We start from the raw sequence: 24,171 nt of genomic DNA, 5'->3' as shown, positions 1-24,171 counted from the left end.
TCAGACATTGGGGACTGGAAGCCACATGAGAAAAGCGAGGAGAAGTGCCCTGAACATACCTTATTTATAGGTGTGACTTAACTACATTATGTCTTAAAGGCACAGGGTCAGGGACTAAAGTCTGCTTTCCCTCTCTTAACCCTTTTAGCTAGGACCTTTATACAGTTTTTCCATGCTGCATTATTATTTTTCTTTGAGCCATCATTTTTACCTTTTTATATAAAAAGAATTAACACCGTTGCCTAATGTAGTCATGACTTCTCAGTCTGATTCTCTGCTCGTATTTATCACGTATCATTTCTCTTCTGTCCAAAGCACTTCTTTTATGTTTTCAAGTGCATGTATGGTGAAGTTTGAATTCCTTAGGTTAGAATGTGTGTAAGCTAGTGATAGCTCCCTTATATTTCTTTATCTTTGAAAATACCTTATTTTTTACCACTGGTTTTGAAAGGTATTTTGGCTGGGTATAGAATTCTTAGTCCAGGTGATATTCTGTTATTACTTTAATGATGACATTTGTTATTTCCAACAGAGAATGTGTACATATTTACAAATAGTCTTTTGTTTTGATCTGGCTATGTTGAAGAGTTTATCTTTATCACAGTAGCTACTTTAACAATGTAAAGTGATGGAATTCCATATATTCTTAGTCTTTTCTGGCCATTTTGTCATCTTATACCTAAGACAATGTCTGAATTTTCCTGCATAATTTTATGTCTGATCATTTTTTATTATCTGTCATATACTATAAACTTTAGTTTGTTAGGCTTAGTTAAATGATAAATATATTCAGACTTTGACCTGAAAGCAGTTTGACCCTTTTGTGTTCCACTACTTTTAGATTTAGGTAGAGTGGATCAGTTTTCTTCATGTAGCTTGCTATTCCCTTTTTCCATCAGAATCCCTCTGAGTAGTCTACCATGAATGCTGAGTTCAAATTGGACTGCCAAGAACAAGTAATTCCTGTCTCAGTAGGATGCCAGGCACTGTTACCTCCAATCCTAGCCTCAGTTTCTTACACCAGCGAGCACTAATGATTGCTAAACTACAGTCAGGAGGACCACCCTTTTAGATTCCTTGTGGACCACTTGGTCCTGGAAAGTCTCTGCTGAATCCTCCCTCCTTGGAGTCCTCTGTCCAGATCCTACCTCGTACAGTCTGGAAACTCAAGGACCTCGGGTGCTGACAATTACAGCACCTCACCTTATGTGTCTCCTCTTTCTCTGTGGTCCATGCTCCTCACCCTGCAGAAATTGCTGATCTTATTTAGTCCATCCATCCTCTTCTCTGGAAGGAGAGTGAAATCTTGATCCTCTTGATAGATCTTGACTAGAAGAGGGAATCTGTTTGCATTATGTAACTAAATCAAAACTCTACCCTCTGCTGCTGATTTCCTCACCACTCTGATCTTTCTTTCAAGGGTGAGGAGTTCCTGGCATTCTTCCGGGTACCAAGATGGCACTGACTCTGTTGTACTGATGACATCACTGTCATCTTAGGGGATGGGGTGGCTGGGTCCGGGTGACACCACTAGTAGCAGACAGGGAGAGCTGTGAGTCAGTTGCCCACTGCAATGTCTTCTCTCTGGACCGTACTTCCTGTCTGAACAAAGAGCCTTTGGAAACACAATATCCATATTAGCATTTCATTTTCTGTCAACAGTCTTTGTCTTTCTAAGGCAGTACTTAGAAATGCTGGTTATCTCTCTCTGCAGATGACAAGGTTTGGGGTTATTCTTTCTTTAGAGAACATGCTTCGGAGAGGAGAGTTATGGGGACCATTTGCCAATGTAGTGGGTTGTGAGACAGGAGAGACACTCTGAAATGATCCAGCCAGAGTCTAGTCCCTGCAGTAAGATCTTTGTCCAGGGAGATTAGAGATAAAAAATAAGATGAGGGCTGAATGGAATCTTGTCAGAATCTTTAGTTGGGTCTCAGCATCCGAAAAGGCAACAACAGACAGGGAGTCTTCCCGAGCTGCATCAGCGGGATCATTTTAGATAGCTCATAGTAGCGCTTACTACAGACCTGTTGATTGAGCCATGTATACTGTGTATTTGACAGCAGTATTTTAAAGTGAATTTGTTTCATTGTCAGAAAAAAAAAAATCAGATTGCTATTGGTCACTTTGAGAATGCCTGTTAAATTGTTATCCCTGAAAGGCACAATCCTCCTTTTTCAAATAAGATAAGACTAAGTAGTCCACAAGCCTGTGCCGTGGGGCAGTGGGTCCTAAGTGACCGACTCTGTCTGAGTGTTGTTTAAATCTTTAAGCCTGCTCGGCATTGCACTTATCTCCAAACCTCAGACGCCGTTAGAAAGTTTGAGACTCTTCTTGATTGCTTCTGTGCATTTCTCTTATAAGATGTAAAGCAAGAGTTTCCATCAAGTCTTGAAGTTAGATCTACGAAGAACAGGTTTTGGAGAAGTTGTTCACACCAGTCCCAAAGCCAGAAAATGTTAAGTTTTTAGATATGTGATTTAAATAAGCATTGACTATTGAACACATTGGTGAAAGTAAAGGGTTTTGTTCTATTTTAAAATAGTTATATTCTTTTTTTTTGTTTAATAGTTATATTCTTAACCCCAGTCATATTCTTAATAGTTCTCAAGCTTCATAGACCGATCTTCTCAAGACCAGTGGGAAATATGTGACCGTGGGCACAAATGCACCCTATTTTAATTAATTAAAACAAAATGAAGAGTTAGGCTGGAAAGCTTGGAACATCTCTGTGTCTTTGAAAATGTAATCGTTTCCATGCCCCCCCCCCCAACGTGGAGCCCCACCTCACCCTGTCACCTCCTTCCTTGCTCGTGGAGCCCCACCTCACCCTGTCACCTCCTTCCTTGCTCGTGGAGCGCCACTCCATGCTGTCACCTCCTTCCTTGTCTTCCCAGGCAGCTAGCTGTCCACACAACTGTACAGCTGTGGTGCTCTGTGGCTTTTTGTGTGCCAATGTTTGTTTTTCTTTCATCTTTAAAATGAAAAACTCACTATGAAACTGCAAGTGTTTAGGTATTTAAGAAAAATGTATAGCACACAATTGAAAGGGGGAGTGATTTTTCACCAGAGTATGCCTTAGAGAGCAGGGGGCTGATAAGAACCCTTCAGAATATACATGTGTGTGCGTGCACACAAGAGAGAGAGAGAGAGACAGAGAGACAGAGAGACAGAGACAGAGAGAGAGTTTCAAACCATTTCCAAGGCTCATTTGATTAAATTTAACATTAATTCTAATTTAGAACTCCTCATTATGAGTGAGTCTAAGAAGTCTTCTTTTGTTATATACACATTTTTAATTTTAAAAAAATGAGCTTCCACTTGTTTCGAAAAATAGTGTAGGTGTTGGAAATGGAGGAGATATAATTGAAGTAGCATCCATGCATTTGGCCTTAAATTGTTGGTTCCTTGAAGCAAGAATGCAGGATCCCAAATGTGAATGTGCAAAATTAAAGCAGATCGTTATAAGTCACCATGAAGAAAGTCAAGAGCGTGTCACGGTTGGCATTTGTTGGATGCTCAGACCGCTTGGCAAACCTTTCCAAGGGCCTGTGTTGCTTTAAAACATCTTTTGTTTGCTAATTAATCCTCAGCTCCATGGGTTCTGCTTTCTGGGCTGTGTTACTAAGCCTGTTTATCCTGAGAGCTTCGGTCTGTTTGGTTTCACTAAACAAGACTTGAAGATGCAGAAGTCCAGATCAGTCCTGGCCCCCTCCCTGCTCTGGGGTTGGAAGAGCTCAGCTTTGTCTCCAGCACGCTAACATTTAGATGAAGGCATGAATCATGGAACTGGGTACAAGTGCTAAGTTTCAGTCCAAACTGACTGTATTTGACAAAGGTCACTGGTTTGTATGAGAGGGTGGCACACAGCCCGTTTTCTACATGTTCTGGTGGTACTTAATCACCAAGACAGACATTTAATCTGTAACCAGGAACAAGTTACTTAATAAAGGAACTCGTCCTCCCCAGTTTGAAAATTAGAGTTAATTTTTCAACTCCTCTTTCAGTTAATATTTTTCTAGCTTTCTTTGTCCATAATTCAAAACCAGAAGGACTTATTGAACGTTCAGGCAAGACTGTGGATGTCTTCCTTCCAGAGGGCACTGACCGTCAGGTGGAACATGTGGACTTTGGTAACTATCCCAGTTGGGAACGAGGAACCAATGGACAGCGACTTTCTGGAAAGCAACCCCTTGAACATGTGTAACACTGCTACCCTAGCAGTGTGTACTAGTCAGAAAGCCTTATTATCCAAACTCTTCCTGTGGAATGAATCTTTATTATCTGAACTGAAAACCGCCAAATGGAGGAGGCCACGGGAATGAATCTTTTACCATTTTCTCAAATTTGTGTTTGACCTAGCATAGTGATTTTCTAAAGAAAATATCCAATACATTTTATATTGGGCTTTAAAATTTTCACTCAACACTAGACCTACAGACAAAAAAAAAAAAAAGATTATTTTTTTTTTAAAGATTGCAATGTAAGTTTCTCCCTGCTGGTTTTGATTTATTTTGTTGGTTTCTGTTTGCATTTAGTTTTCCTGGTTTTGTTCTTATTGTTCTGCCTACCCCACCCCCAAGATTTCATTGAGAATATGTTTATAATGTTGATGGCAAGAGAGAGAAGCAAACTCAGCTGGGACCCAGCACAAGGAAGTGTGCCTTTAAGCCAGGACGCAAATATTCTATACAGTTTATATCGTATGGTTAGCATTTCTTGAAATCTGAGATAAAAAAAAAAAAAGACTTCAAAAAAAAAACTGTGACTTTGTAAAAAACAGGAGAAAATTACTTTTTCCTGGTGAGACAAAGTTTAAGGTTTCAAAAACCACCAGGGTGTACTTTAATGCCTCAGGAGAGGGTTTTCTGAGAAAGTCCTTCATGCCTTGGAAGGGTTAGACTCCCTGTGTCCTGAGTCGTTAGCTTTGGACTTGGCTGGATTGTATCCAAGCCTTTCCACCACTCTTGCTACTCCCTTGAGAAAATGATTTAAAGCACAAGTGTCTATTAGAGGAAGAAGCCAGATTTCCCAATCAAGCGTGAAGCTGTAGAACAAGACAATAGGGCTGATTGGTCATGTCATGTGCTTCCCGTGTAAGGAAGTGAATAAAGGGCCATGTATTTAGACATGAGTGGCACGGAGAAGAAGCCTGTTCGCTGTTAGTGATGCATATCTTCCATTCCAAGTCCCAAACTGAGAAATGATATAAAAGAGCATTGGAAATGTGATATAGCTGGGAGGTGGGGAGCTTTATCATATCACCTTAGACAGAGAAGGGTCATGATTTCCTTCCATTTTGTGGTCATCAGCGTGATATCGACAGGTTATAAAGACAATGGATCTTTGGGGATTAGTGGAATGAGCCTGTGGAGAGAAGCTTGGATACAGCTGGACTCTATTAAAGTGTTTTCCTGGGTGACTACCCACTTAAAACACCTTCCTAAAGGACTGGGAAATACTGGGTAAATACATCTGGTGGGTTTAGAGTTTCACTGTGGTCTGTGAAAGGCAGGAGGCTGGTCTTCTCATCAGAAGGAGATGCTCACTTTCATGAGGAAGGCACAAAGGGTCGTCCACACACTAGACCTTCTTCTGAAATTATACTTGGCTCCTCTGAGTCACTCACCAATTTAATTAGCAGTCATTTATTGGCAGCCACACTGTGCCAGGAACTGTGGTAGGGGGTAGGAATGTGACATACCTTTGTTCTCGTTTCAAAAGGCATGTGTCCTATTTTGTACATCATGTAGGTAGATGTCATCTTTTCAGAGATTAATCCTTAAACGCTGCTTTAAAAGGCAGTGTGATTCCGAGGTGAAGGTAGGGTGAAAGGGCCACATCAGCTGCAAACGGGGTAAAGACCGTCCCAGAAACAACAGTGACAATAGAAAGGCCTGGGTGTAATGACTTCCCGTGAGGCAGATCTGTTTTCTTTACTCTTATTTATGAGGTTTACACCCCACCCACTGCCAGTGTAGCCAAATTGCAACGTTAATACACAGTAAGACTGTCTTTACTGAAATAAGACTTTGTCGGTAAAATATCTATATAGCCAGTTAGAGAAAATTGCAAGACTTTTGGTGCTTGACATTATAAGGAGAAACAAGAAAAATATTAAAATATTTATTATCAACATATTTATAATGAGGAACTGATTTTTGCTTGTTCTATGAGAAATTCAATTTTGAATATGAGTAATGTGATCAGGCTAACATTTATGAACAACAATTACTTTAAGAGAATTTGCTTCTGTGCTCTGTAATGACACAGTAAAGATAACAAGCATTTTTTTTTAGCATTCTTGCGTGAACGTTTCTTCTTTTTAATTAAAATTTAAGAAATTCATCTTTGTCCTGGCATAATCGAATAAAGCTCCCTAGACAATGATGATGGCTTGTTATTCTAAGATCAGTTATTGAGCTCTAGAAATAACTAATGCCTGCCTTGGAGAATTGTGGCTGAAAGTCATAGAGATGGTCATCCATTTCATTATTTCATTTCATTTTTTTAAAGGAAATACACATGAATCCTATGCCAAAGCAGAGGTCTTTCTTCACACACAAATGAAAATATAATAATATGGGGAGAATGTTGCTTATTTTTCTTCCTTGTCTGAACACCGTCATCTGTGAGGCCCGAATACACACCACTTGAGGTGGTTTGTCTGTCTGTTCTCCAACACAGGAACTAACCTAACTTTTCCAATTTCTAATCCTGATTCTGAAATTACAAGGTCAGAGCAGCCAAGCCAAGCCCTGCAGTTTGTTTATTAGGTGGGGACATCCTACAATCTTCAATGTCCCAAGCATTGCTTACGAGAGTCTCCAGGCTCACAGGGTGATGAAGTCAGAGCTCATTCTGGGCCCTTGGGGCTCCAGGAGCACACAGGGACAGGGCTGCGGATCCTCGCTGCCTGGTGCACTTCTGCTCAGCATCAGGCTCTGGGCTTCTCAGGGGCAGTTAGGAATACCGTTCCAAGGCACACAAAGGAATGGTGGTACAAAGTGAGATAAGCTCTGGAAAGTATGTGGATACATTCAGTCTTTAATTATCAGACTTAATACAAGATAAGGATGAGTTCAGAAGGAAAGCCCACGAATATCACAAAAGCCTAACTGGTAACTAATACCTTGAATCACTTTTCAGTAATCTCCTAATGAGATTGACGGAGGACATCCCTATCTTGCTGTTTCTCCCTCCTGCTTCAGACCTTTAGCTAAGTGTAGCTTCCTGCCATGAGCCTAGGACCATAAATGAGATTCACTTATCTAAATCCGAATCTTCTCACTTATTATAAAGAACTGTAGTCAGTGTGCGCTAAAAACTCAGCACTGTTATCTCTCCTAGCCGTGGTTTCATTTTCCCTTGATTTTCGCTGCTTGCGTCCACCACTGTCTAAGAAATGTTAAATGGAAGATTTCAGGTATAAACCGTAACCTGTCCCTGAGTGTAAAGAACTAGAAATTCAGATGAGAACCCCCACAACACCATTTTTCACCATTCAGTTACGTCTTTGTCAAAACCAAAACTATCTGTGTTTGAGAGAAATCTAGCATGTTAGAGTCTAGGACAGGCCCACCTAGTGGCCAGGCTAATACTCTGGAGGCAGACAGCTCGTCCCCAAACACTGAGCGGCCATGCCACATGGGCCATTGTGTACCCGACGTCACTTCAGCCCACCTCAGCCTTCCTTGTGCTTCTTTTGTGAGGTGAAGAGAAAAACTCACTGTGCCCTTGCCTGGGATGAAGATTTGATGAGGTCCCACACACGTGAAAAGCATGTCACACTCCCTTAGCTAAGCAGGTAGCTCATTCAGTTAAAATGTGCTGCTAACAGAGCATGTTAACCACGTCCTGACAGGAAATCAACAGCTGCTGAAGGGTTGATTGGGGGAAAGACTGTGGGGCTCAGGAGCTGAAGGTGAGAACTGTTGAAATAGGAGCGGTGGGCTGTGTCCCCGGCACCAGGCCGCCCGCACGGCTAGCTTTACCCGAAATAATTACACAGAAACTGTATTCTTTTAAATACTGCTTGACCCATTAGTTCCAGCCTCTTATTGGCTAGCTCTTACATATTGATCTAACCCATTTCTATTATTCTGTGTAGCCCCACGAGCTGGCTTACCAGGGATGATCTTAACCTGCGTCTGTCTGGAGTGGGAGAATCATGGCGACTCCTTGACTCAGCTTCTTTCTCCCAGCATTCTGTTCTGTTTACTCCGCCTATCTAAATTTTACCCTATCAGAGGGCCAAGCAGTTTCTTTATTACTTAACCAATGAAATCAACAGATTGATATATGACACTCCCACATCAGAGAACCAAGCTCGTTGGTATCTTGAATCCTCTTTGACGGACCAAGCATTAAGTTAATCAACTAACAAAACTGTTTTTCTCCCTCTTCCTCCTTATCCCCCCACCCCCCGCCTCAAAGGCATTGCCTTCTGAATTGCAAAGATGTAAAAACTGAAGTCTTGATTGTTTGTTAATAAATGTTAGCATTAATAAATAGTAAGGGGAACATACGCCATTCATGCTGAAAGACAGTAATGTACAGGTACTAGCTATAAGAAACCACCTTCCCCGATTCTTTAAAAGATTATTTAGCTTAATTCGGAAGACCAAGGCTAGGTTGGAGTGTCTGTACAGTTGTTTTTTGGTGACAGTTCTTTCAAGACAAAATGCCTTAGAGAATCATTTTTAGGTGGTTAGCCCCTAAAGGTAGATGAATTTAAAAAAAGATGAAAGTAAAATCCTTTCATTAGGAGTTAAAGTGTTTTTCTCTTATTTGAACTCACAAAAGATGGGGGGAGTGAATTTTCTTCAAAATAATTCTTTTCTAGAGACAGAAATGGGATAGACATTAAGTACTTTAAGTCATCCATCAGACAGGTGCATTGTGGGTAAATAGAGCTATCTAGTATGAACTTTCTGTCTCCAACCTCAAAAGTGTGTGTAACTTAGCATGACGCCCTGGTTGTACAATCCGGCAGATAAAACAGCTCTCAGGGTAAACCATAGTCAGCCTTTAATTTCTTCCTTGAAGGATTTTTTTTAGTTAGAATAAATCTCTGTCTTTTGAATATATGCTTTATAGGTTTACCTTATCAGTCATCTGTTTTGGTGTTTCTGAACTATGAAAGCACATCTCCTGGTCCACCAATTCAGCTGCATGCCATCGTACAAACGAGACTTATGATGATATGCTTCTCAGACCGGTGTTTAAAGACATCGGTCTTTCTTCTGATTGTGGTGAAACAGATTTCTTCTCAGAATACGTACATAAACCAAGCAGATGAGGGCAGTTTGTTTTGACTGTGTGTGTGGTTTCGTCTGTGTTCGGGAGCATGGCCTCTGGCGGGCGTGCTGCAAGTGCAGAGGACCCGTTCTGGGTGAGGCTCCGTGGATGGAAGCTCCTGGCGGACAGGAAGAGTGGGATCTAAGCTTGGCCCTTTGTATACATGTGGAAGAGGGAGATCTAGCACAAATAATGGAGTGCACAGAATGCAGCAACTGAGATTGGCACAGCACCTCGTGGTAGCACAGAGAGAGGACACCAAACTCCTCCCAGAATTGCCAGGAGAGTGCCTGAATATATAACTGCATATATAATAAAAGCGCTGTAATCCACCCACATATACACTCACGTGTGCACACATATACTTATTACATTCGTACATGCCACAGAGAGTTGTTGGTAATAAATTCTGAACTGCCCAACTGTTTTTCAAGGTGCCAAGATATAATCTTTAATAACTCTGATTGTCCAAACAGTCCCCAGGTCCATTCCTGACATGAACGTTATAGCTCTGGGATGTTTAGTTTGGCCTTAATGAAGGATGTACGCCTTACAGATCATCGTCTGAAGTCACAGGGAAGGATACCAATAGCAGTAGAACTGCTGGACAAAAGAAACTTAAATCCTTTATTTAAAAAAAATTTTCATGTAAAATTGGAATAAAATGAAGTAGAACTGATTAGAATAAAAAAAAAACCTGAAGCACTTAAGAAGAAACTTAATTGTTGCTGAGAATATTATAATCTGATGGCTTTAAAAGAACTTAATTAAATTTCAAAGTAAAATAACTACAGCTTAATGATTGCCTTTGTTCGGGGGAAAGATAATGTTCCATGGAGCTTATCATTTTCCTCGCCCTACAGTTGAGTAGTAAATTGCCCATTATTTTCCTATTTTGATTACTGTACCACGGTATGTTACTAATCAAGGGATTATTTGTGAAGCGTAACTTCTAGAGTTGGAGCTGTGCACGCCCATGGTGATGTAGCTGTCATGAACGCCCTGTAACTATTTTATCAGAAAATTGAAGGAGTTTACTGAAACCTGGGAAATTCAAAGTTTATTCCCCTTTTACAGCAGGAAGTACTTATTTGGAAAGAAAGTGCTGAATTAGGACATGTCAGAAATTCTGAGAGTGCCAAATACTTTATAAAAAGGAAGAGTGGTCTGAGCAATTACCTGTTAATGACGAGGAGGGAGAATTAGCCGCAGTGTTTGCACGTCATGGGACCCTTGGCCTGAATGCCAATGCAAGGGGTGATGTCTCAAACAAACGTGAAACTCATTTTTCTTACGGTTTTCCCCACAGCCTCATCATGTGTTCAACATGCTGAAGAAGTATGTCCGTGCGGAGCAGAAAGACAGACAGCACACCCTTAAGCATTTCGAACACGTGCGCATGGTGGACCCCAAGAAGGCTGCGCAGATCCGGTCCCAGGTAAGCTCTGAGCGTGGAGCCTCCCGCGATTGGCACAATCCAAAGGTGCAGTTTCTTCAGTTGATGGAAAGATGTTTACCTGTCTCCAGAGCACCCGTGGTGGGGCGGCAAGAGTTCGTGTCTGGACCTGCAGAAGCTAATCGTCACCGGGCTTAGTGGCATACAGTTATGTGGAGGCAGAAGGACTGGCAGTTCAAGGCCCGCTGGGCTACATGGGAAGATGCTGCGGAGCCGTTAGAGTGCTTGCCTTTCTTCCTGAGAACCTCAGTTTAGTGCCCGGCCCCCATATCTCACCACCACCTGTAACTGGGATCTGACACCATCATCTGGCCTTCCACTCATTGGTCCTTGCACATACAGCTGAGTGCACACAAAAACGCATACATATAACCATAAGTAAAAAGAAAGCAAATTCTTTTTAAAGGGAAGCGTGTTTTAGTAATGTGTGCCTTGACATTTTCTAAGTTTCCCCCAATAACGTGGAATTTAAAAATCTGAAGTGTCAAATTTTAAAACTAGTGCTTGATCTTTTAAAGTTAACTGCCAGGGCTGGGAAGCGACTCAGTTGATCGAGTGCTTGTTGCCAAGTACTGGGACCAGAGTTTGGATGCCTCTGTACGGCTGCTCACCAGTCACACAAGAGCTCAGAAAGCTTAGAGGAGGATCCCCGGAACAAGCTGGTTAGCCAGGATGGTCATATTAGGGAACTTTGGGTGCAACTGAGAGACCCTGCTTCTGTGAACAGGTGTATAGCAGTAGAGGAAGGTCTCAATGTCACCCTCAGGCCTCCGTACACACACATGCACACCCACATACATGTGTTCAGCTAAACACATGCAAATATTCATAAATGTACAAAAATAGATAAAATAGGGAATAAAGCCATCAACATGGAGAAAAGGATCACTCAATAAACTGAAAACGCGATAGTCACCTGATCTAAATGCTGCCAGATGGTGATAAACGCCGCTGTACCTGCCGTGTTTAGGTTTAATACTGTCTCATGCTTTCTGCTTTCTCCTTCCCAGAGGTTAAAAACTGGGATCTACCTCCAGAAACCTAAGATTTTAAATTTTCTTGACTGGCACTAAAATTAAAAACATTCACATTCTGCACAAAATATCCAATTAAACTGAAATAATCCTATATATGTATTAGAAAATTTGCAAAGACATTTATGTAGTAAATAGGGTATTTGGGAAGCATCGGTGTTAGGAATCTGATGACAGACGTGGTCTTTGAAATAGACTGTTGCAAGCATGCAGGCTACTGGTAAGTTTAAAGTAAATTAGAGAACAAAAAGATAGAGACAAAGAAGAAAAAGAGTGTAAGAGTGTCCCTTCCGCTCAGTGCTCCCCCATGCTGGTCAGTGCTATTGGGGTGTGGGGGACGGTATCTTATTTGTCACTGTTTTCTTAGCAAAGATTCTTCTCTTAGAGTTATCATCTTCTAACAGGTTATGACACACCTCCGTGTGATCTACGAACGCATGAACCAGTCCCTGTCCCTGCTCTACAATGTCCCTGCAGTGGCTGAGGAGATTCAGGATGAAGTTGGTAAGCGAACTGTCTTTTTTTCTGCATCGTTACCCATGCCCATATGCTGACAAGTTGTATATTTCGTGGGCTAGTGCTGGGGGGCATTGCACATGGAGACCAGCGGATGGCATCAGGTGTTCTGCTCTCTCACGCTCGGCTTCATTCCCTGGAGATGGTCCCTTACTGGACCAAGAGTTTGAATGGTGACCAGCCAGCCCCAGTGATTCTCCTGCCTCTGCCTCTGCTAGGATTACAGGAGCACGTGCTTTTTATATGAATGTTGAGGATTTAGGCTCAGGTACTCTTGCCCCAGATCGCCTATCATGGTGAAGCTCACCTTTGCTGTCGCTTCAGATCTTAACTTTCAAGGCCTGGGAAACTGAAAAACTGCTGTACAGGAAATCTTGTAGCAGTGAACCACTTACTGAGTCACATGTCAACCAAATAGATTCTAATTTATCTCATCTTGTACATAGACCCTTACTTCACTTACTTTTTAATTACGAAAGGTAGAGCATTTTAGTCTACTATGTGTAGTGAGAACTCACATTATCCATTTTTTTGCAATCTATTAGATTTCTCTTTATTTATTTATTTGTTTATTGAGCTCTACATTTTTCTCTATTCCCCTCCCTGTCTCTCCCCTCCCCTTCAACCCCCTCCTATGGTCTACATGCTCCTAATTTACTCAGGAGATCTTGTCTTTTTCTACTTCCCATGTAGATTAGATCCATGTATATCTCTCTTAGGGTCCTCTTTGTTGTCTAGGTTTTCTGGGATTGTGATTTGTAGGCTGGTTTTCTTTGCTTTATGTTTGAAAACCACTTATGAGTGAGTACATGTGAAGTTTGTCTTTCTGGGTCTCAGTTACTTCACTCAATATGTTTTCTAGCTCCATCCATTTGCCTGCAGATTTCAAGATGTTGTTATTTTTCTCTGCTGTGTAGTACTCCATTGTGTAAATGTACCACATTTTCCTTATCCACTCTTCGGTCGAGAGGCATTTAGATTGTTCCCAGATTCTAGCTATGACAAACAATGCTGCTATGAATATAGTTGAGCACATGTCCTTGTGTCACAATTGAGCATCCTTTGGATATATACCAAAAAATGGTTTTGCTGGGTCTTGGGGAAGGTTGTTTCCTAATTTTCTGAAAAATCACCATACTGACATCCAAAGGGGCTGTACCAGCTTGCACTCCTACCAGCAATACAAGAGTGTTCCCTTTACCCCACAACCTCTCCAGCATAAGTTGTCATCAGTGTTTTTGATCTTGGCCATTCTTACAGGTGCAAGATGGAATCTGAGAGTTGTTTTGATTTGCATTTCTCTGATGACTAAGGACTCAACCTATTAGATTTCTTGCACCTGCATTTTTCTTTTATGTTTGGAAGACATAAAATCAGTAATGAGTCTTCTATCTAAGAAGCCAAGAACTGGGCACGCTAATGCACTCCTGTAACTGTGGCACTAGGGAGGCTGAAACAGAAGAATTACTTCAAGTTCAAGTTTGTGTTATATTGTGAGGTCAAGGCCAGTCTAGCGTTTACAGTAGAACTTATCTCAAGAAATAGATTAATGTGTTAAAAGTGGTTAAAAGCACTGGCTTCTTTTCCAGAGGTCCTGAGTTCAATTCCCAATAACCACATGGTGGTTCAAAATAATCTGTAATGAGAGCTGGTGCCCTCCTCTGGCAGAACGCTGTATACATAATAGACAAATAAATCTTAAAAAAAAAAAATGAAGAAAATCCTCTAAAAGAGACAAAAATCCAAAACATAACTCGGGATGTTATTGAATTGAAGTTAACATTTCTAGATGTGTGTATTAAATAAGTATACTTTGTGGTTATTTTAAGCCTCTTGTCCTGTGTGACTTACATTAACAGAACACTAGTAATATCAAACTGTAGAGCTATAAACCATTATACAGGACTAGGAAGGTGATGACCTACTGCACATAAACCTACTAAATAACAGTTGGGACTTTCTAATTTCTAATTTGTTCTTATTAAAACTTTTGATTTAGCAATATACACTGCTCTAAACATCAGCCACAGGTGAGTCAGATAATGAGTGTGTCAGATCTCTAACTGTTGCAAAATGCCCAAGAACGAGTAACCCAGTAAACTTAAAATCTCAGTGGCAGAGAGATAGATAATTAGAATCACACTTTTTTTTCTTTCAATAAAGAAAGATACACTGCCATATGAAGACAGGTCAGGATCATATTATTTAAAAAACAGAACAGGGGAGTTGGGTTAGTGGGTAAAGTACTTACTACATGTGTAGAAAAACAAACCTGAATTTAGATCCCTAGTACCAACATTTGAAAAACAAAGCCAGATATGGTGACTGAAGTGTGCCTGTAACCACAGCAATAGAGACAGAAACAGGTCGATTCCAGAGGCTTGCTGGCAGGTATTAGAGCCCCGTCTCGAGTAATAAGGAGGAAGACACACACACACACACACACACACACACACACTCCTTGCATTCTAAATATACTGGACACCATGTGCAAAAAATCTTACTTAAGATCTTTCATTTGGAATTCTGGATGCTTCTGTTTTAAATTAGCTGATTGCCATAGGAAAAAAACACTTGCTATAATGAACAGAAGAAGTTCATTGTAGGCCTTTGTGCCCTCTAAGCTCCTGACGCAGAAGCTCAAGGTCAGAGTTCTCCAAGAAGAATTGTTTTCCTTGGTTGTCCTTTGTAGGCTTCTGTAGTCTGTCTTCATTTGAAAGACAGATGAATGATCAACAAAGGCTTTGCTAGGCTAGGATGCAGAGGAACCCTAGATTGGCCCTGTGTGGTATCTACAGAATCCCTTCTGTACTAGGATGCAGAGGAACCCTAGATTGGCCCTGTGTGGTATCTATAGAATCCCCTATGTACTAGTAGTCTCTTTACTGTTGCTCCTATTTAAAGTGTTTCCCCAAAAAGTGAATTGTTGTCGTTCAGTGTGAAGAAGAGCATCGTAGAACTCTTCCAACCTGCGCCTTACTCCTCTGGTCAATGGATTTCATTCACCTACCTTTTACCTAAATAATAAAAAAAAAACTTTAGATATGGATTAATTCAGTACAGATAAGGAGACAGCTAAACTTCAGAGCCATCGGCAGAATGATGAGATGGGAAAGTACCTACAAATGCCTTTTGCATAAAAGTTTGCGCCTTTGCTTGAGTACCTGGACTAGGATACAGTTAATGCTCTCCGTGGTTTGAAGAGAAATGCAGCATTTCACTGTATAGTGCTGGTGGGTGTTTTGGGGGTAAAATGTTTTAGACTGAGGAACTGCCAGTGTCTGTGTTTCTTTAGTGACACAGGTGTATCCCTTAATCAACAAATTATGCTTCTAACTTTAATCTCTATTATGGGCCAAAGTGAGAGGAAAGGTGGCTATACTGCATAGAAGCTATGTGGGTGCTGGTGGGAACTGGAACCAAGTTTGTAAGAATGAATGAATAAACAAACCAACAAGCCGTGTTGACTAGAGCCCAGGAAGCATGTTGCCAGAGGACTGGCCCTGATCATATTACTCCATTGTGTTTCCCAGAGGCAGCCTATCTGTTTATGCTACAGTGAACTCTAGTAAATCCCAAATCCATAGTTCTAGCAACTATGCATGGGTAGACCTCCATCACCCAGCATCATGGGCCTTAGAGACTCTAGAGCAGTGGTTCTCAGCCTTCCTGATGCTGTGATCCTTTAATACAGTTCCTCATGTTGTGAACCCCCTGTTTTAGTTAGGGTTCCTATTGTTATGAAGAGACACCATGACCACAGCAACTCTTATAAAGGAGCATTTAATTGGGGAGGGGGGGCTTACAGCTTTAGAGGTTTAATCCATTATCATCATGGCGGGATATAGTGGCATTCAGGCTGACATAGTGCTGGAGAAGGAGCTGAAAGTGGAAAGAAGCTACCTCTTGGTCCTGCAGGCACCAGGAAGTGGTCTGAGACACTGGGCATGACTTGAGCATATATGAGCCTTCAAACCTATCCTCCATGTGGCACACTTCCTTCAACAAATTCACACCTATTGATAGCGCCACTCCCTCTGGGTTTATGGGGGCCAATTACATTCAAACTACCACACCCCAACCATAAAATTATTTCCTTGCTACTTCATAATTGTAATTTTGCTACTGTTAGGAATTTTAATATACATGTCTGATATGCAGGATATCTGATATGTAACCCCCAAAGGAGTCATGACGCACAGGTTGAGAACTACTTCTCTAGACTCTAGAGTCTAGAACATGTACACACAATTGAACTCATTGGGACCTAAGTCTGGGTCCATACATCTGACCTTGACCTTCCATGGTCTCATTGTGCTCCCGACTGGACATCTGAGCCTTTGTCTCGCATTGGACCCTCTCACCCAAATTCTCCCTCTTCTCGATGGCCTGAGTAGCACATAGTCTTTTTTTTTTTTCTTGAAAACTCACATCCCTGGGGATCCAGCAGAAGCCTCCTTACCTCTGCAAACTCTTACTTATTAGCATAGGAGAGGGAAGCAGGAAGCAATGGAATGGTGGACTAGTTCATGTCTGCCTGTGCTATCAGTGGTCTAGGTATTTAATGAAAGTTCACCCTTGAAATGTTGGACCAGCACATAGTCAGGGCCCACAGTCACTACCCATCTTTTTCACAGAGACAGACCCTCGGGCATTAGGCTTGTCCCCTCTTAGCAAGGCGTATGAGCTATTGGCAAATGTGAAGAATTCTGTGACAGTATCACCAGCCTATAATGGAAGAAACTGACCCTAGAGATGGCACTTAGGGTAGTGAAGGGATAAAAATAGAACTGAAGTCAGGGTCTGCCTGACTCCCACATCTGTGTTCTCTCTGCCAGCCATTCTGACTCACATTGTGTTTTCTTCTATTTAACCTTAGTATCTACACATTGCTTTTCAAACTGGGAGGCCACAATCTGGTTTGTGTTAAATCGCTTGTTTCTACCTCAACAATGCCAGATCCTATGAGCTCTTCTGCCTGCCTTCCATGGTCTCTGACTCAGGAGCTAGCGAAGAGCCTGGTGTGCTTTGTAGGTTTCAATTACTGTAGTCAGAAGAATGAAGCAAATCCTCACGCGTCAAGGTGGATGCCCCGTACATTATGAGAGGGTTTCTTCATGATCCTAAACCCTGCACACTAAGCAACTATTGCACAAAGTAACTCCTTACTTCTACTGCCACCGTGCTCTCTAAAGCTGTTGTGGTTGATCAAGCCAAGAGAATGGTGTCATTGGCAGTGGTAGGAAAGTAGTGAATACACCAGACTTCCCAGAACCCCACTCAACGTTATATAAAGTGGTTCTTTTTTGCAACCTTGACACTGTGTCATATGTTCATCTCTAGTTTGCATACTAGATGGTGGTTTGTTGGTTAATCGTGGGTCTCATTTGACTATCCCAAGAAATTTCCAAACTGCTGCTAGTTCTTTTATAAAAGGCTGATCTTTTATTACCTTGTGGGTTTTAATTCAGCTTAAATTAGTATTCACAAATTCCAGAGCACGCATATTATTTAACATTCTCCTTCAAAAAGTGTTTTGCATGCAAATTATGAACCTTTCTTGTTAGAAAGGATATGAGACATGTTTAAAGAGGTGAACCACTCCCTGTTTTCCTCTGAATATTGTTTGGAATTCGTTTTTTCGCTTGGTGATGGTTGAGTCATTGTTCTAACAGAACATGGCCATTCAGAGTTCATGTCTGTGTCAATCATCACCATTTCACCTTCAGAGAGGCAGGATCCCTTTGCCCTCCCCCTGCTCTTGAGCTCAGCCTTGACTTTGCCAACTTGCCAATTTTAGCCAAGTAGATGTTTTGTCCCTTGTCATTTCCTGTAATACCATGCTACATTGGTTCTGTTCTACTCTTTGTGTTGGTGTTGAGGGATTTTTTTTTATTTTCCTTCGAGGTTCTTCAGATTGCAGCTACCTCAAGGCTATAGTAGCATTCAGTTCACAGATGTCTGTTTCACACAATGCAGCAATGGCCAATTTATGAATTAGAGAAAAGAGAGGCAGGAGAGGGGAAGGCAGCTCTAATTGTTTCATAGATTTTTTTCTTTTAGCATTCAAAATTAATAAAACGTGCACTACTCTATAAAGCCGGAAAGATCTGTGGTGAGCAAATCCATGATTTGGGGTTGGTATTTAAAAAAATGTGCCAAGGAAACAAGAAATACACTTTAATAAAAGGATGGTTATTTTTGTCACAACATTGTTTTTTTATTAGAATTTTACTGTGGCCTCTTAATAAAAATGTCCAGTCTCCAGGGAAAAAAAAATATAGTATGTTTATCTTGGAGACAGTGCTTCTGTTGTCTCTGGCTAGTAAACATGTTGATGTGGGGGCTGATTAACAAATCCAGACAGGGTTTAAAGTGGAATACTTACAGCTCTTCTCAGTCTACCAAGATAGACTAGTTAGTGCCGGGAGTAACTGTCAGTCAAGAGAAACGGGTGCTGGAGGATGTAGAGTTCAAGGCCATCTTAGGCTGCCTAGCTAGGTAAACTGGGTTGGGTTGTGGGGGGTTGGCAGAGACAGAGAATGAAGAAAATTGTTAGTAAATAAGAGAGCGTGCTATTAACTTATTCTATTCTTACTTAACTTTTCACAAAAAGTGACTGCTACGTGCATGAAGACTTTACAGCTGGTTTAGGCATTTGGAACCATGTGTTCATATCGTAGACAGATAGGAGGACCTTTGTAGCCTGATTAATAAAAACCCAGAGACAGAAAATGGGGTTCAACCAGAAGGTCAGAAAAGCAAAACAGTCACTGCCTCAATGTAGTGATATCTCATTTGTATTTTAATAAATGAAGCTTGCCTTTAGATCAGTTTGCAATGCATTGCTGTTATCCTTTCCCCTATTTTTAGTGTGTGTGACTGTGTGTGGGCACGTAGTAGGGTACACATGTGTGAATGTATTTGGCGGCCAGCAGCTGACATAGGGCAACTTCTCTATACTGATGCCCATTCCCCTAGTGCTGGGATTGCAGGTGGGCTGCCAGATCCACACAGTTCACACTTGGCCCCAGACTCCTGTTACAATGTTTCTAATAAGGATTAACTAAGCAGTCGGTGTGCACTGTGAGATGATTCTACCCTAGACCCCCTGGAGAAGGTGACTATTTAGAAGCAGCCGAATTCATGCTCCCATCTTTTGCTCCATATCTCAGTAAAATTCCAAAGACTCTGTGACCTTTTTGTTAAGCTGTGCTAGCTACACTACATCTCTAGTTTCTGTTTTTCATACCCTCCCTTACTTCTTTGTGGTGGGGAGCATCTCAGCCAGGTGGGGAACGCCTGAGGCAGCCTCTCCCACGCCAAGCTGCTGATTCTTACCATGATGCAGGGAGATATTTTCTCAACTCACCAACTCTTAAGTGTGGCACTATAATTTGAAACAAAATCAAAAAAAGAAATTCTAACAAAGAATGAGTGGGGTGTGAAATCAGACCACAGTGGTGGTAGCATGATGGTTTCCTGGCATGGGACACTGCGACAGATGTGTCCTGGTTTTTTTTTTTTCTAGTCTTGGGAACAACCAGTGATTTTGGACTGTAACAAGGGCTGGTTTTTCTGTTTGTCACAAGCAGCGGCCTTCAAGGTTCTTTTTTTTTTTTTTTTACTTTTAAGGAAAAAAGTCATAGTGATATTTGCCACCCAGAATATGGAAATGAAGCCAAATTGAGATTAATTTTGAAGTTTGCTTCTAAGAGGATTAGCTGGGAATGAAACGAATTTGTTTGCATGTGAGTCAGAGTTGGGAAGGAATGTTAATTTGCCTTTCACTGTTCTGCTCAGAAGCAAATTTTGCAATATAGTCACTGAGTAAGCCTCATTATTCTTTGTTAGTAGCTCTTATGCCGTGTCTTCTGCAGACACAGGTGGGAAATCGTAACCAGGGAGGATGGGTCAACAGGGCTGGGAAGACGGCTCAACCATCAAGAGAACACACTGATTGAAACAGGAGGCTCATGAGTTCGTAGCCAACTCTGACTGTACTGGGAAGTCCTATCTCAAAAAAAAAAAAAAAGGAATTTAAAAACAATAAACAAACAAATAAACAAAAAAAAAACATATCCACAATGTCTTTTGAGGAAAGAACTAGGTTGTCAATGGTAAAGTCTAGTTCATTTCAACCACTGTTGATAGATGACGCATTGACTCAGACAAAGAATTTAAGAACCATTTATTGTCTGTCACTCTTGGAAGATGTTACTGACTTGTGCTTGCTCATTAAGTATTAGCTACACCTTGTGCTTGAAGTAGCACTGACCGCTACAGAATTACCTTACCTTTGCCTTTCTTTATGGCTTGTGTGATTAAAAACACAGGTAACCAAGACACGGGGATCAGAAATCAAGACCTTGGCTGTACAGTCAGGTTAGGAGAGAGCATGAAATGCTGTCTTAAAACTTGCATCTCAGTGTATGCTGCTGTCATTTGGCCAATGTGAGTAACAAGATCCAAGAATTAATGAAGGACATATAGCATCACTAAATTATTGACTGAATACCTAAAAGATGCAGGGCACCATCTTTCTTTCTCAAATAGCTTAGAATAGTTTACAATTTGCTCAGAGAGACTTCAGATCAGCAGCTAAGAGAAGGCTTTGTTCTCGTTAAGGCAACTGATGAATACTAATCTGATAGCTCTAGGTGGTCTAATTTGATAGCCATTCCTTACTCCTAATGTCACCTAGTGAAGGTTCCTAGAGCAAGAGGGCACCTTGCTTTTCAGCTGCTTGAGGCATATCATTTTACAGGTACCACCAAGGCCATGCATTATAGCTGGTTGATAGCCTGTAGAGTGATCTGTTTCATTGCTTTGGATCCAAAGGTGCTTACTTAGTGCTAATGCCAAATTCAAAGCTGCATTTGGGGAAAATATGGTTATCTTCAGCATCTTTTCATCGAAAGTTTTATGAGATAGAGAAATGTCCTCCTTTTAGCAGCACCCTTGCACACTTGCATCTATATTAAGGTAGTAAAGCAGGGTACATTTTATAGAACTTGGGGGTCACGCCATCATTCTCCACTTGCTCAGAGCTCATATGCCAAAGTAGGACAAACCCCCCCCTTCCTCCATGTGATCGTTCCTATAGAGTTTTCTATATAAGAAAACCCAGCCTTTCTGTGGCTCATGATATCATAATTGTCAATGATGACTTCACCATTTAGTCACAAGGGAGCAGCTATTCAGGCTTATGCTCCAGAAATGTTTATGGCCAAAGTCTCCTGGCAGACAGCATGTAAGTGCTGTATTGTTGCTGGGCCCTTAAATCAGACCCATGAAGTGGTCTCTCTTGCCAGCAGAGGAGATTGCTTCTTGATTGTGGAAGCATGATCTATTTGTTTCCACTCAAATATACTAAGAAAGGAACAAATAATTTAATGAAAGTTTCTGTGTGTTTTTTTTCTGTTTATATTATTGCTGTTATCTTCATTTTGATAACAAACTTTAAGTCTTGCTTAATTCTCAAAATAATCCTGCACAAGCAAAGTGTATAGCTTCTCCTTTAATTTATTATAGTATTCATTTATATGTTTTTGATATATGCCAGGCTTTTCTCAAATTCACAGTCCTCCTGCCTCAGCCTCTCAAGTGCTGTGAAGCACTGTAGTAATCTTCGTCTAGTCTCCTTGGTGAGTCAGATATTGCAGACAAGCTGACATCCTAACCTCAGCCCTTACTATATTCATTGACTTATATTCTCCATATGGCTACAGTGCCCACTTCAATTTTTACTTCTTGAGGTTGAGCATGCATATATATCTACTCACAAAAATATGCCATGCCCAAGAGATGATCAATAGAAACAGTTCTCATCAGGTGACCTTAGCCCAGCAGCAGCAGCATCACTTGCAAGTAGTTAGGGATGTGCATTCGTTAGCCTCATTCCCAGCCTGATAAATTAACAATGTGGGGGTGCATCAGCTCTTATCACTGTGGCTAAATACCTAACATAAATAAACTTAAAATGCCAGCTTTATTTTATGATATACCTCTACTTCAGAGGTCTGAGTCCATAGTCTCTTGGCCCTATTGCTTTGGGCTTGTGGCAGCTATATTATGACTGAAGGACCTTCTTACTTTGCTGTGGCAAGGAGGAGAAAGCAAAGACAGGAAGAAGAAAAAGAAAGAGCAAGAATCACCTACTCAAAGACAAATCCCCAAAGACTCAACTTCCTCCATTTAGGTCCTATCTTTTAGAGGTTCTGCCACCACTCAGTGGTACCTTGGGCTGTAGACCAGGCCCTTGATGCATGGATCTTGGTAGGAAATGTAAGATCTAGAAGTAATGAGGTCCAGTCTAGAGTGATGGTTCTCAGTCTAATCTATAGTAATGGCCAAAGGTGTACACATAGTAATAGACAACTTGCCCTCATAAAAAGGTGCCTTTATTATTGTTAGATCTATTTTAGGACTGGTGGGCAGGAGAAATGGCTCAATAAGGAAATCACATGCTGCATGAACATGAGGACCCAAGTTTGGATCCCGTTGTATAAATGCTGGACCGAGTCAGCATCATATGTAATCCCTGCACTCCCAGAGGAAGACGGGAGCCCCTGAGTAACAAAAGACTGCATGCACACGGAGTAAACAACAGAAAGGAGAGCCAAACAGGTTGGAAGGCAGAGATTGGAAACTGACCACTGAGGTTGTCCTTTGACCTCCACCTCCACGCTATGGCACACACGTCTGTATTCGCGTACATGTACACGCATCATACGTGTCTTTTTAAGCAATGTTATGCGTAAAACTGTAGAACTATAAAGGGCCAAAGATGTTCAAAGTTACTCTGTCTCAGACTCCTCTACCCCGATATTCTTAAGATTTTAGAAAAACTGTGGTAGATGGTGTTGGCTATAAGTGCTTACATTCAGGAAACATGGGTGGGAGCAGTTGACTTGGTTAGCCTAAATGGTCTGAGTATGAGGGGTGGTGGGCTTTCTTCCTCCAGGTCTTGCACATGCTTGTATGAACATTTAGCTCTTGGTTTGTAAGTAATTCTGTAAAAAGGAAGAGGCATTTCCTAATATGCTACCATTGTCTTCTTCTCTGACTTATTAGAGTAGGTGATGTCTTTCAAAATGGGTTCTGCATGTTATTGGAGTTTCTCTTTATTTCATTATACATTGTTATTTGGGGGTATCTTTTCTCCAAAATACTTGGGATGGGGAACATTTCAGATTTCAGAATTTTTTTCAAATGATGGGCATGATGATACAAACTCCAGCTTTCTGGCCTAAAGATGACGGCCACTTAGAGTTTGTTCAAAATGTTTTTAAAGGTGCTGGTCAAAGGGCAGCCTCCGTTGTCAGACTCCACTTTCTGCCTTCCAACCAGTTGGAGACAGGGTCTCCTTTCTGTTTTTGCTTATGCTTTAGTTTCCAGTTCTTTATGTCTGCCTCCCATCTGGCTGTAGTAAAGGAGTGCAATAAAGACATAGGCTTCATGTAAATTTTAGATTTACTTCCATGTAGTCTCGCGGCAAACCTTTGCAGTACCCGTGTTCTGAGGATGGCTGAGAGCAGCATTAGCGCCAATATTTCCTACTGAGAACCAAGCTGCGCCATTTCCAGACTGCTGCGGGCACGTCTGTGATCCTGGGCAAATCTGGGGAAAGCTGTCTCAAGAAAAATAGTAGGCGAAACCAAGTGAAACATTGTGTAATCCAGTAGTCAAGGCTGCCAGGATGCATTTAGAGCGCATTGGCCCACTGCGTCTCTCCTTCCCTTTGGCAGGGAGCCAGTGTCGTGCTCATGAGTGTTTTGTTTTGTTTTTCCCCACCTTAAGTAGAAGCCTTCATACCTCAAGTATAAAGTACTTCCTTCAGGTGCAGGAAAGAAAACTTAAGCC

At 41.4% G+C, this 24,171-nt stretch overlaps 1 protein-coding gene across 6 annotated transcripts in view; it reads left to right on the top strand.

The window, feature by feature from the left end:
- The window catches only part of App (amyloid beta precursor protein), a 221,324-nt gene that overhangs the window by 156,675 nt on the left and 40,478 nt on the right, over positions 1–24,171 (top strand). For all 6 annotated transcript variants that reach the window (XM_005345292.3, XM_005345294.3, XM_005345296.3 and 3 more), the window contains 2 exons: positions 10,610–10,738; positions 12,195–12,294. In XM_005345292.3, the coding sequence (XP_005345349.1) occupies positions 10,610–10,738; positions 12,195–12,294 (229 nt within the window). The remainder of the gene's footprint in view (positions 1–10,609; positions 10,739–12,194; positions 12,295–24,171) is intronic.

Source organism: Microtus ochrogaster, chromosome 2 (assembly GCF_000317375.1).
Source record: "Microtus ochrogaster isolate Prairie Vole_2 chromosome 2, MicOch1.0, whole genome shotgun sequence".
Classification (NCBI taxonomy): Eukaryota; Metazoa; Chordata; class Mammalia; order Rodentia; family Cricetidae; genus Microtus; species Microtus ochrogaster.
Note: the sequence above shows the minus strand (reverse complement) of the source record. Positions and strands in the feature narration are given on the sequence as shown.